Here is a 14,045-nt window from a genome sequence, read left to right as displayed (position 1 = left end):
GATCGTCCCAAACTCAGATGAGTATTCCTCAAGCCATGCCTGGGTGGTTGCAGCCAGGTGGGATGGTGCATTGTCCTGCTGAAACAAACCATTGGCTGCTGGATGTACAAAGGACAAAAGTGGTCAGCCAGCACATTCTGGTAATTAGCAGTGTTTAAGAACCTCTCCAGACACATTATGGAACCTAATGTGTCACATGAAAAGGCTCTCCCAAACCATCACAAATACTAATACCAGGTGAAGTGCAATGCCCGATGGCAAGCTGTCAACAGAGGTACATGATTAAGGAATCAGCTCCCATAGCCAACGGCATTCAGGGTACACCGTACTATTTGCTCGCTGATGCTGCTTGGACATCTGACACTGAAACTGGATATGATTTGCGCCACTGTTGATCTGCAGTTGGTCAGTAGAAGACTGAACAGTCTAAGTCAACCCTGGTCACCAATGGCATGTGGTCAGCTACCACTTGTTCGCTGGACACTGGTACATCTGTTGATGGTATACTCACAGTAGATCCTTGATATGGTTGCTCTTGAGAACCTAGAATTCTTACCACTTGGGCGATAGAATGACCCATATGTCTTGCACCGATACAATCAAAGTCACAAAGATTGCGAAATTTACTCATGTTCGCCGATTGTGATATATTGTTGGAAAGCCCCCGATGTCTGCCTATTTACCATCTGAGTTCAGTTTGAGTATGTTTCACTATGCATGGGGGATGCCAGGTTCAACTTCCCATTACCTCTAACTCTAATGTTTTGTCCACTGAGTGCATACTGGTATCACCTAGTCTTCTCAATGAGAAATTTAACAGTTATATTCCAGTGAATTTTACTAAAAACAATTAAAAAACCCAAAAGTTGTGTCCTATTGGTGCATCTTTAAAAGCTGGAGCAGATGAAAGACGAAAGTAATATCAGGAAGCTTTTTTAGCAAACATACAAATTTACAATGTTTATGCATAGTAAAACGGATACATTACAAGAAGGGAGAATGAATAATTAAACAGAATACAAACTACGATAATGCAGGAATAAATTCTATTTTTTTTTTCAAGAACAAAGAATGTAATGTGATAATCACTACCTTTTTACCTTGCATGTTCAAGTTCAGAATTCAATCATTTTTACTCAAATCCTTTCACACTTTGTTTCTTGAATGAAAAATATTCATATAAATCACATAGTAAAATAACAAATTAAAAGAAAGATCATGTTCTATATGAATATACTATTTGGTTTGACTATACTAATTAATTATTAATTAATTCATGTTACTTTATTAAATACTTACTGCTAACTGAAAGAGGAGACGACAATGCCAGAACACTGATTGTTGTGAAATTTCCACAGCCTTCCTTAAAATAGGCTTTGCCATGTGCATCTGATTCTGAAAGAGTTCAAATAGTTAAAATTTGTCAACAGTTTTAGAAATTTAAAACTCTTTAAAGCTTGATCTAGACTATTTAAAAGCTATATTATAGTGTACAGAAGTTTCTTTTATGAGGATAATTTTATTAACAATAGTTTTACTTTATTTAATTAGATTATCTATATACAAACCAACCCACTTGCAATTTGAGTTCAAATATTGTAATAAGTTGCCATAACAAATTAAAAAAAGGATCATATTCTACATGAATATGCTACATTCCTGATATCCTGTTTTTTCTTCTGAATGTTCTTATGCAGATTCATGTTGCTGTTGAATGCCTGGAACTTCGCAATCAACATGTCAGCCAATGAATGGTGGTTTTCACACATTGTCCTTCATAACACCCTACGGTCACGTTCAGTGAGTGTGGTGTGTTCATCCATTGTGGGTAACACTTGCAGATATCTCCCTGCACTTCCATCTCAGTATGGTATCACTGATTGTTGATGTGGATGGCCCAATTTGTCAACAATTTGCCAAACAGATAGGCCTGCAACATGGCATCCTATCATAATGCCTCTTTCAAACTCCGTCAGTTCTTTCTTCTAGCCGTTTCACCCGGACACAGTTGCACTGACTAGGAGCATTATATTCCTCCAATTTATACCAGCTACAAACATGTGACTCGTTACATGGTACAATGCACCTAGCCCATGAGAGGGGGGGGGGGGGGGACAGTCTCAGTTGACTTCTTTGCAAGCAGTGTATTCCCTATCGTCTGCTGATCTGCTTTTAAGGTTTGACAATCATCAATATTGAACTGCTAGACCAAAAACAATGGAACACATGATCAATGGACCTCTTACCAACTGATGATCTGGCACATGACCACCGGCTGATTTCCTCCAGGATAAATGTGGATGCCCTGCACATGGTAGAAAATTAGTACTTCAACCACGATACTCAACTGAGATGTAAAAAGTGTATAAGAGAACAATGAAAAGTGGAACAAACAGTTCAACATAATGATGAACAAGAGGCAAATGTTGATGTTTGTACTGCTAGAGGAAATGGGAAAAGTGCAGCACGACACTAAGGTTGATACTGATATGTTAAAATCGGCCAAAAACACATAAGACAAAGCTGTAGGAAGATAGTATCAAAAAATGAACAAACAAAGAGTGTGGTTGCATGGTAACTAGAATTTAAAGACAATGGTTACATTCCAGTCCACCTAAAGAGTTTGGGGCACAATTTTGTTCCATCTTCACAAAGAAGTTTGTGCAATTATATGAAATAAAATATTTTTCAAGGAAAATAATTAATAGTTTAGCCAAATATGCTGAGAAAAGGTCTTCTTTAAACTTGGATATTATTCTTCTCTTTTACTTTTTTCATCAGAAGAATTTTATTTTATAAAGTCTTTTGGTCCTTACACAGACAGTTTATTCATATTTAACAATTTAGGAACATAAAACACACTACATGTTGAAATGATTATTTCACTAATTATTAATAAAATAACACTTGACGTTTCGACCCCTGTATCAAGGTCATCATGAGAAGGATACGTGTATAGGAACCAAGCTACATGCTGTTGCACTCTATAAAGGTAAATTAAATCTATGTTGTTAACTAATCATTTTCTTAGCCTGATCTCTAGTGATAAAAAAAAATCAAAACTACAATAATCTCTGCAAAAGTCCTCACATACTAAGATTCTTCTGGAATTGTACAGTTCATATTGTTATACTAAGATTTTCTTCTGGATTAATACAGTTCAGGTTGCTATTGAATGTTCCAAAAGAAAAAAAAAAAAAAAACACTTCAAGTCTTCTTGTGTTGAGATTTTTCTTTTTGGTTGCTATGAAGGTTGCAGATGGGTCCTCCACATTCTTGGAATGGTTAGACCATTATTTTTATTCAGATTTGGATTATGTTTGAGCATTTCACATGCCTCTTTGAATTTCCTCTCGAACCAGGTTTTGGTGCAGTGTAGGAACTTGGTACCTTTCCAATCAATTCTGTGGTATGTTTGGAGTGTGGGGTCAGAAAGGCTGGTTTTTCCAAAATGGAGATATTTAATATGTCATTTGTGTTCATCCTTCCTGATTGGGATGGTTCGCCCTGTTTCCCCTATGTACAGTATGTTACACGTGCGTTGTATCTTGTAAACCCCTGGGTGGGCTAGGTGTGGCAGAGGATCTTTGAAAGAACTGAGTAGGTGTCTTAATTTTGTTGGGGGTTTAAAGGCAATTTTGATGTTGTATACATGTAGTGTTCTGTCTATTTTTTTGGAAATGCCTCTAACATGGCAATAGCATTCTTGAAATCTTTTTTGTTTTTAGTGGTATCTCTGTGGAGGATCTTGTGGATGGTTTTTTTTTACTGTATCCATTTTTTTTTATAAAGGTATGATTGATGATCTCGTATTCTTGGTTAAGAGCCTGTTCATTAACAGATAGTTTGAGCTCTGTGTTTAAGGGTGCTTATGACCCCTAGTTTTTGTGTTGGGTGGTGATAAGAAGTTTTGTGGCAGACTGAGGAGAGATAGCCTGAGGGAAGACGTGTGACGAGTGTCTAGGAACGGAAGAGAGTTGTTTTTTTTCTATTTCAATGGTGAATTGGATGCGTTTGTGGTGTTTGTTCAGGTGGCTAAGGAATGTATTTAGTGCTTCGTGGCCGTGGGACAAAATGGCAAAAATATCGTTGACATATCTGAGCCAAATTTCGGGCTTTAGGCTCGCCGACTCTAGAGCTCGTTGCTCAAAGTCCTCATATAAAAGTTAGCTATTGCGGGGGTGGGGGGGATGAGCCCATGGCTGTACCCTCTTTTTGAAAGTAAAAATCGTTTTGCCACACGAAATACCCGGAGTGGAGTACGTGGGCAAAGAGGGCCGTGATGTCATGTGGAAATATGTTCTGTAAGAGCAAGATAATATCATTGATTGGGGCATTGGTGAAAAGGGAAGTTATGTCAAAGCTGACTAATAGATCTTGGTCGTTGAGTGTAATGTTTTTAATTTTGTTTATGAAATATGTATTTTTTATGTAGGAAGGGACCTACCAATTCCTTGAGTGTGGCCACTAGTTTTTTGGCTAAGTGGTAATTCAGGCTGTCGATTCCTTCCACAATCGGATGTAGTAGTGTGTCTGTTTTATGTACTTTTGGCAGGCCATAAATTCTGGGCGCATTGGCATACTGAGGTATTAGTTTTTTAATCGTTTCTTCTGGCCATGTGCTAACGGATTTAATTAATTCAGTTGTTTTCTATTTGTTGTGTTGTGTGGGGTTGTAATTTACCATTTGGTAGGTGTTGCGGTCCGATATCAAATGGTTCATTTTTTCTATGTAGGTTGTCCGATCTAAAACAACAGTGGCATTCCCTTTCTCTGCTTTTGTGATAATAATGTTCTGGTTATTTTTTTAGGGATTTGAGGGCCAGTTTTTTCTCTTTGTTTAGGTTGCTGCTTAATTTGTTGTTTGAATTTAGTATACAAGCGGTTTCCATCCATATTTTGTCAGCTGAATTGGCAGGAAGGGATCTTAAACCTCTCTTGATATAAATTATATCAAGTATGGTTCGCCCGGTCAGTAAACAAAGGATGAACACAAACAACATATTAAATACCTCCATTTTGGAAAAACCGGCCTTTCTGACCACACACTCCAAACATACCACAGAATTGACTGGAAAGGTACCAAGTCCCTACACCACACCAAAACCTGGTTTGAGAGGAAATTCAAAGAGGCATGTGAAATGCTCAAACATAATTCTAATCTGAATAAAAATGGTCTAACCATTCCAAGAATGTGGAGGACCCATCTGCAACCTTCATAGCAAACACAAAGAAAAATCTCAACTGTTTTTTTTTCCCCCTTTTTTTTTTTTCTTTCGAAACATTCAATAGCAACCTGAACTGTACAAATCCAGAAGAAAATCTTAGTATAACAATATGAACTCTACAATTCCAGAAGAATCTTAGTACGTGAGGACTTTTAGTATTGTTTATTGTAGTTTAATTTTTTTTTTATTATATACATATATAATTTTTTTTTTATCACTAGAGTTAAGGCTAAGAAAAAGATTAGTTAACAATGTAGAATTAATTTACCTTTATAGAGTGCAACAGCATGTAGCTTGGTTCCTATACACATGCATCCTTCTAATGATGACCTCAATATAAGGGTTGAAACGTCAAGTGTTATTTTATGAATAATTAGTAAAATAATCATTTCAAACGTGTGTTTTGTGTCTTGCATTTTATTCAAGCTTCTGAGGTTCAGCTACAATTGGGACACAGGTTAAAAGCAATAAGGAACTTGAAAACATTAGAGCACATAAAAGATTTTGAAATGCATTAATAAGAAAACTTTTTAAAAAATTAAAAATTAAATAAAAAATATGGCTAGCAACATACAAGGATGGTTTGACATCATTTCTCCCCCATCTGATGCATCAAAACTTCTTTAATGGAAAAAAAAAAAAAATAATAATCCCCCCCCCCACACCTTCCATATAGCATGTGTCATATTTTTGCCACAACATAATCGATCTGTTTTTGAAAGTTTTTTTCACTGGGTCATAAAACCAATAATATAATTTTCTTAACATCTTCAATTTAATTTATAACCAAGTGAAAAAAAAAAAAAACTTTCAACAACTAGCTCTCATCCAGAGTATTTTAATATTAGTTGTGACACCTTTTCACCATTTGTATATGGGAAACATATGACTTTTGCATTACTTCAGACCTTGGTGTCTCTTCTGGGTCTGGCCGTGACTGATAATGTTTGATGTTCATTTGGATTTGATTGCTTCCCTGGGAAGTAGAGTGGCTCTGCATGGTGGCAGGTTTTTGCCTGCCACTGAGTGGAGCCACTATTGAGTTGCCTATAGTGGAGTAATTCAGGTCAGGGGTAACAAGTTTAGTAGTGATCCTTTAGGATCACTCAGCAAGATTTAGAGTGATCTTGTAGATCACTCATTGTTTTTGGAGAAGTATCCTCACACTTTAACATACCTTAATAAAGGTCAAAACAGTCTGGGGAGTGCCCTTTCTCATAATGCTTAGCATTATGCACACCCTAAAGGATGTGAGCTTTGCATTATGGGATACTAAGGCAATTAATGTGAAATCATTAGCCTCTCTCTCTCTACACACACACACACACACACACACACACACAAGTAGCCTAGTTGTGAATATACTTCACCAGCAAACTTTGTTTGCTTAGGCTTAGATAAAGGATAAACCAAGAATATAATTTTCTTGGCATCATTAATATAATAGACCTTTATGTTGCATAACATAAAATTTATAATAGTTCAATATTTCAATATTAAACTGAAATAACAGTATTTTTAATACTCTAAAATGGTCACCTGAGTTCTGTGGAAATGGAGAAACTGCTGATGCAGCAAAAGATTCCTAAGGTGATATCTGGCATATGGAATTGTACATATGAGGATAGATAAAAAATGTGGTCATCAAAGTTTGAGAATTAGATGAATGAAAAGAGATATGATAGTAACATACAAGTCGGTTAAGGGAGCTGATAGTATAGACACAAGTATGATTTTGCAGTTCATATATAGCAGAGAGAACGCAGGATCATTTCTGGAAGCCAAGGATGCAGTTGGGAAGTATGCAAGTTCCAGGTTCTTCTCACTGTGCATGGCAAGTATGTGGATGAAATCTTGCAATATTCTAAATCCATTTTCAGGGAATGTGTTTAAGTAGAAATGATAAGGTATGACAGTGCTGAATGACACAGAAGGAACTTTCCTTTCATGAGTCCTTTTCTTGTTAACATATTTTAAGAAAATGTGACAAAAATTTTTTTTTTCTGTGCAATGTGCATATTCTAACAATTCAAACAATGTCAAGCTGAATTGTTAGAGTAGAATTAAGTTTAAAGTAGACAGAACTAAGAGTAGCCAGAGTATTGTAATGAATTTTGTGTATATAATGTATTGCTCTGTAATTCTTTTGGTCTTAATTAAATGTGGTTTGTAAACAACATGCTGGAGTGATTTATGTCGCACTATCCCCCAAAAAATCGGACCTGCATATGGTAGAAGTTAATATGATTTACGATTTAAGCGACGACTGAATTAAAGTAAGGATAATATAAGAAGGGGAGGGGTGAGATCTGCTTTATCTTTGAAAGGGGGGGGTGAGATCTGCTTTATCTTTGAAGGGGGGGGGTGACATCTGCTTTACCTTTGAGTGAGGCTTATACTCTTGCACTCAACATATAGTCTAAATGGCATAGTCATTAAATAAATTTGTTAGACTACAGAGTATGAGAGATAAGAGAAATAAATACATGGTGACAGTTCAAAGCTTTAGGCAGCCGACCATTAATGATAGTTAGGTAATAAAAGATACAAAGACAAAGCAGGGTAGTGGATGTATATAATATAACTAGGGGTGAACATCATCAGAGAACAATTTCATACAGATATTTTTATTACAGCAAAAATAGTGTCCTAATTTAACATAAGAGTTGTTATATTAGAGTTAAGATCCTGGATTACATACAGTCCTATTTATAATTAACTCTTAGAAGGAATGATTATGTGGATAGAATATGTGCCTTCATATTCTTGGGATTTTTACACAATCATTATTGTTAACCCTCTCATGCATGAATTTTTATATTAATTTATAAAAAATTATAACGGCATGATACAGTACCATTTAATCTTATGGTATTACCATGAATTCATTATTTTGCTAAATTTGTGTCCTGTATATGTTCAAAATTATGTCCTCATCTGAGGACATCATGCACTAATGCCAACAGACTACAGACTTATTTCTATGGAAATGACTTAGACTAAGGAATTTATTTTCAATGAAAGACATTACAAGTATGACAAAACAGATTATGAAAATTTATATTTTGCTGAAACACTGCAAGAATGATCAAAATTTGGTTTACTTAAATACATACAAAAAAAGTAGAACAATTAGAATTTGCAATAGAGCTATGTAAATCAAGAACAGTCTTATTCTCTTTGCCTCATTTTGTATGGAGAGACTGAAAACATTCTAGACAGATTGGAACCTCACACAACGATTAGCATTAGCACCTGTTGTCTTCTTTGGGAAGTGTCCACCGGCATCAAAACGTTTCTCATGTGGCGCAGAGTGAGTTTTGTGTTTTAGTACTGGTGATGTCTGACTTGAAGGGTGTCCTCATTTCTTTGTACCTAGCGTAGCTAACTTTGATATATCACAGCAATTGCCACTCTTGATTTGAATTCCAACAAATCCAATTTTTCTTTTCATTTACAAAACATTCATGCATTACAAACAGCACATTCAACATATGGCAAAAAAATTCTCATATACCATCGTTTGTTCCTAGTATCATTTCGATACAAAGCCACAAGAGAGTCCATAAGGTCCACGCCACCCATGTTTGTTATAAACAGCTATGCTGCGAGGTAGTGGAATTTCAACATACTTCTTTTTCTTTCTGGCTGAACTTCTGACATACACTGACAGGCTCCTTTCCTATGTAGCTAGATACCACATGCACTATTGAGTTATCAACCCATCTAGTGACAGTAATGCCATCAAAAGATGTGGTAACTGATATATTTCTTCGTCCCATCTTCTGCAAATCCTTTTCATTTTTCAGTTTCTTGTCAGCACCTTAAAGTCTATTTCTTCTGTATGGACCCGCATAATAAATATCATTTTTCTATAGTTTCTTAATTAGGGGGATGCTCGTGAAGAAGTTGTCCATGTATACCTTGAAGCTCTTACCAGCAAGATCATGACAAAGCGTAAGTACCACATTTTCACTTGCACTGAATGAGTCTGAATTTTGTCTTCCAGGATCTGCACCTACATAAAGATCAAAACAATATACATAGCCTGAAATGCCTACCCTCACCCACATTTTGAAACCCCATTTTTTGGTTTCTTAGGTAAGTATCGTTTGAGTTGTGAAACATCCCTTGAATGGAATCATCATCTCATCTACACTCTCAAATTCTTCTGGGCTGACAGCAACATGGAATGTTTCATGAAACTTTTGCAGCACTGGTCTTATACGTATTGCTTTGTCTTTATTGTTGGTACATATTGTGTCTGAATCAACAAAATGCAAATATTGCCTTATGTCCTCCCATTCTATTCACTGACATAGCATCAACTATAACATCCATGCACAGTCCATGTTCAGAAGACCAATACTGTCTTACACGTGGGTATTTTATATATGTCATGACAAGTAAAATTCCAAGGTAAATTTTGAGTTCAGTCACAGTAAGTGCTAAATTATCTTTGCCTTTATGGCATGCATAGATTAATTTGTTTCACAATTTCTCCATCAATTCATCTGGAAACAGCTGTGAAAAATAATCTACAGGGTTCTCTCCATGAATATTTACTGAACCACAGTTTACCTCTAAACTGTGGTTCAGTACCACCAAAAGGTACTGAATAAAACAAAATTTTGCACAGTAGCTGGACTTTGAACGCTGTGAGTCTGACCAACAGGGTAAGGACACTGAACATCACTGTCTTCACTTGAACTGTCACTCTCTGTAGGATCATTTTGTGGCTGCTGGTATGTAGGATCATCATCAGAATCACTCAGCTTCAAACCATTTTCAGATTCCTCCAACAGTTATTCAATCTCCACCAGTAAGTCTCTTGTAGTAATAGGCCTTTTGTATGCCTGATGGACTGGCTTTTTAATTATCCATCTGTAAAAGAGATGATAATGTCAATTAACACACTTATTATTCATTTGTTTGCAAAAATAAAATAAATAAAATTATAAAAATTATTTAAAATAAAGAGCCAATAGGCTTCATTTCAGTGAATGTAAACATTATTAAAATTAAGGGGATATTAAATCCCACATTATTTCAAAACCAAATAAGAAACTCAAAGATCAAAATCAAAGAGTTTCATGCCGAATATAGTAACTATAAAAGTATCGGCGACTACTAGCCTAAGCTAAAGCACGTTAGTAGTCGCCGATACTTTTATAGTTACTATACTCAAGTTCTTTTCTCTATCCCTTAGTATTATATTTTGGTCTAGCTACTCACTGATGAGATCTCAATAAAGATAGAAACCAGTCTGGGTAGTGACCTCCCACCATAATATATAACATCATACATCTCCTAGGAAATGGTTTTTACATTATGGAAAATACTAAGAATAGCGATCAGAACTTTCCCCACCTTTGCTACGAGTTGCCCTTGTTTGTACTACGTGCTTTAGCTTACCCTAGTAGTCGGCATTACTTTTATAGTCACTATATTCGGCATGAAACTCTTTGATTCCGATCTCTGAGTTTCTTATTCGGATTTGAAACAATATGGGATTTAATATCTTAATTTAGATAATGTTTACGTCACCGAAATGAAGCCAATTGGCTCTTTATTTTAAATAATTTATGGGTGCACCTTTTTGACAACTCATATAGCAGAGTATATAAGTTCTTTTTGCTATACCCTTAGTATCATATTTTGGTCTAGCTACTCACTGATGAGATCTCAATAAAGATCGAAACTGGTCTGAGTAGTGACCTCTCACCATAATGTATAACATCATACATCTCCTAGGCGATGGTTTTTACATTATGGAAAATACTAAGAATAGCAATCAGAACTTTCCCCACCTTTGCTACGAGTTGCCCTTGTTTGTACTACGTGTTTTAGCTTATGCTAGTAGTCGCCGATACTTTTATAGTTACTATATTCTGCATGAAACTCTTTGATTCCGATCTTTGAATTTTCTTATTCGGTTTTGAAACAATGTGAGATTTAATATCCCCTTAATTTAAATAAAATTATAAAAATATTGTACAAGAACTTTCTAAACTCAAACTATTTCCCACATAGATTACTTTATAAACACACTGTCCTCATTTGAGGACAGGTTGTTTTCAAGTTCGTTTTATGAATATGGTAATAAACATGAACAAATTAAATATTCACACTTCATCTACAAAGTATAACAATATATAAAACCATACTAACCTTTCCAGAAGACTCATTAAATCACCAATTTCAAATCAACAAGACAGCAGCTTTTCACTTCCTCCTTGATACCACCATGCACTGCAGAGAGATTGGTATTCCAGTTGTTGAAACTCCTGCCATCTGGTGTGGTTTCTAGAAACACTTTGGTCTCCTCAGATGAGGATTACATGCATACAGTGGCACTAAATTATGAATGAATAATTATTATGAGGGAAAACATGTGTCCTCTGTAAGAATTTCACAGGCCTCCATAAATTTATGTTCATATCATGTTTTGGTGTGAATTCTGGTTTTTTTCTGTTCAAGAATGTGAATTGTTAAAATTTTATTTTAAACTGTAAATGCTAAATATCAAAGTTTTAAAAATTAAACAAACCTTCTTTTCATATAAATCAGCCAAAACACTTGCTGCTTCAAATTTGACATCATCAAAGCTACTGATCTAGATATAATGAAGGACTATTTCCAATAAGAACAATTCAATAAATATTGAAGCATGCATGTAATCAATGAAATCGAATTCTGATACTATCATTATTATTAAGAAGAATATATTCAAACGTGAATGTGGTCTAAATTACTTGATAAAATGAACAGTAGTGTAATACGTCAATACATAAGAAACAGTACTTTCTAGAGAACATGAAATGATACTGACTCATACAACAAACTTCACAATGCACTTTGCTGCTATCAAAGCATTAAGCTAAATTTTAATTTTAAATCCGGGGAAATTTGAAAAAAGTATGAAAGTTCTTTTCCATTCAACTCCAAAATAAAAACACTGGTTAAACATAGCAATGCATGAAAAAAAACCTTAGCAATTACAAATCCATTTATCTATGTCAGGAGTGGGGAACATCTGGCCCCACGAGCCATATAAGGCCCGTGAAATAATTTGATCTGGCCCTGCCAAGGAAACCAGGTGGGACTCAAAATTCAATAAATCTACGAGTTTTTTTCATAGCAACATAAATTTATATTAAGTGAATCATAATAATGACGTAAATTTTGAGGGACAAGCAAGGAATAGACAGGACACATACGAGTAAATGAGGGGACAGAAACGTATGCTTCTCATCAGCTGCAGCGGCAGCCATGGAGAAGACCTCGAGAGTCAATGGTATATTACATATGTTCCAAAGTTTTGGAACATATTCAACTTGGATATGTTCCAAATTTAAGGATTAGAACAGTGAATCATGTCGCTGGAGACGCACACACTGGATAGTTATTAAAACTTAAGTGGTGTGTCATCCTACAAATGGCGACTGCAAAGAAAAGAAAAGTTGATGCAGAGTGTCGATCTTTCCAAGAGAAATGGACAAATGATTATTTTTTTGTTGAAGTCAAAGGCAAACCTGTGTGCCTAGTTTGTGGCGATGCATTAGCAGTCATGAAAAAAGCCAATCCAGATCATCATTAAAGCTCAAAACATGCTAAACCTCAATGAATTAGGAGGCCAACTGCATCTAGATAAAAGCATTGCTCTTCAGCAGAATTTGGAATCCCAACAAGCTGCTTTCACTAGGCCTCGTTGTGACAGAGACAATGTTATTCAGACGAGTAATGTGGTGAGTAAGCTAATTGCAAAAAGCTGAGGCCTCATGTAGAGGGAGATTTTGTGAAAGAGTGCATGGTGGCTGCTGCCAAGTTGTTAGCACCAGACAAAGTAAAATTCTTTCAGAGTGTTATTTTGTCTCAGAGAACCATCTCAGATCAGATTACTGACTTAGCACAAGATATTGAAAAAACATTGAAGGATTCTTCAGGAGATTTCCAATTTTTCTCTCTGGCTGTTGATAAGACAACAGACATAACAAATACTGCTCAACTAGCCATTTTCGTTCGTGTGATAACTGCAAAGTTTCACACGTGACAGGAACTGCTGTCATTGGAAGCCACGCATGGCACTACAAGAGGTGAGGACTCGTTTTATCAATGAAAAAACTTGAGCTAACATTTGAAAAGTTAAGTAGCCTTACTACACATGGAGCTCCAGCTATAATTGGCTTGCAAAAAGGGTTAATTGCATTTGTCAAGAAAGAACTGAATCGTCTCAGTCCTGATCGAAGTGATTTAATTATATGCCACTGCATCATACACCAAGAAAGTCTCTGTGCACAGTCGTTGCAGCTCAACAATGTAATGTCAACAGTAGTGTTATGCATAAATGTTGTCAAAAGCAGAGGGTTTAACAGCCACAAGTTTAAGGAGTTAGTGAATCATCCTGAGTCCAAGTACGGTGATCTTGTTTATCACTGTGAAGTACGGTGGCTGAGTCGCAGGAACATGCTCAATAGGTTTTACGAACTGGGGAATGAAGTCAAGCAGTTCATGGAAATGAAGGAAAATCCTGTCAGGGAAGTCAATGATAGCAAGTGGCTGTGTAATCTAGCGTTCATGGTGGACATTACCAAGTACCACTCAGAGCTGAATGTCAAGTTGCAGGGTCCCAACCAGCTTCTCAGCTCCCTGCTTTCAAACACGAAATAATTTGCAACTCGAAAGGAATGACACGGTGCATTTCCCCACTCTGGAAGGAAAAAAGCCTTCTACGACACTTGAATATGCTGGTGAATGTGCGAAACTCACTGAGATATTTAATGTAAGATTCAAGGATGTGAAAAGTACACAAATGGA

General features: G+C 36.0%; 1 protein-coding gene across 1 annotated transcript in view; it reads right to left on the bottom strand.

Moving 5' to 3' along the window:
* The window catches only part of Mau2 (Mau2 sister chromatid cohesion factor), a 299,360-nt gene that overhangs the window by 246,504 nt on the left and 38,811 nt on the right, over positions 1-14,045 (bottom strand). The window contains exons 3-4 of the mRNA XM_090401244.1: positions 11,779-11,844; positions 1,300-1,395 (exon numbers count right to left, since the gene is read on the bottom strand). Of these exons, the coding sequence (XP_090257370.1) occupies positions 1,300-1,395; positions 11,779-11,844 (162 nt within the window). The remainder of the gene's footprint in view (positions 1-1,299; positions 1,396-11,778; positions 11,845-14,045) is intronic.

Source organism: Typopeltis vanoorti, chromosome 12 (genome assembly GCF_054136105.1).
Source record: "Typopeltis vanoorti isolate ZY-2024b chromosome 12, IOZ_Tvanoo_1.0, whole genome shotgun sequence".
Lineage (NCBI taxonomy): Eukaryota > Metazoa > Arthropoda > Arachnida > Uropygi > Thelyphonidae > Typopeltis > Typopeltis vanoorti.
Note: the sequence above shows the minus strand (reverse complement) of the source record. Positions and strands in the feature narration are given on the sequence as shown.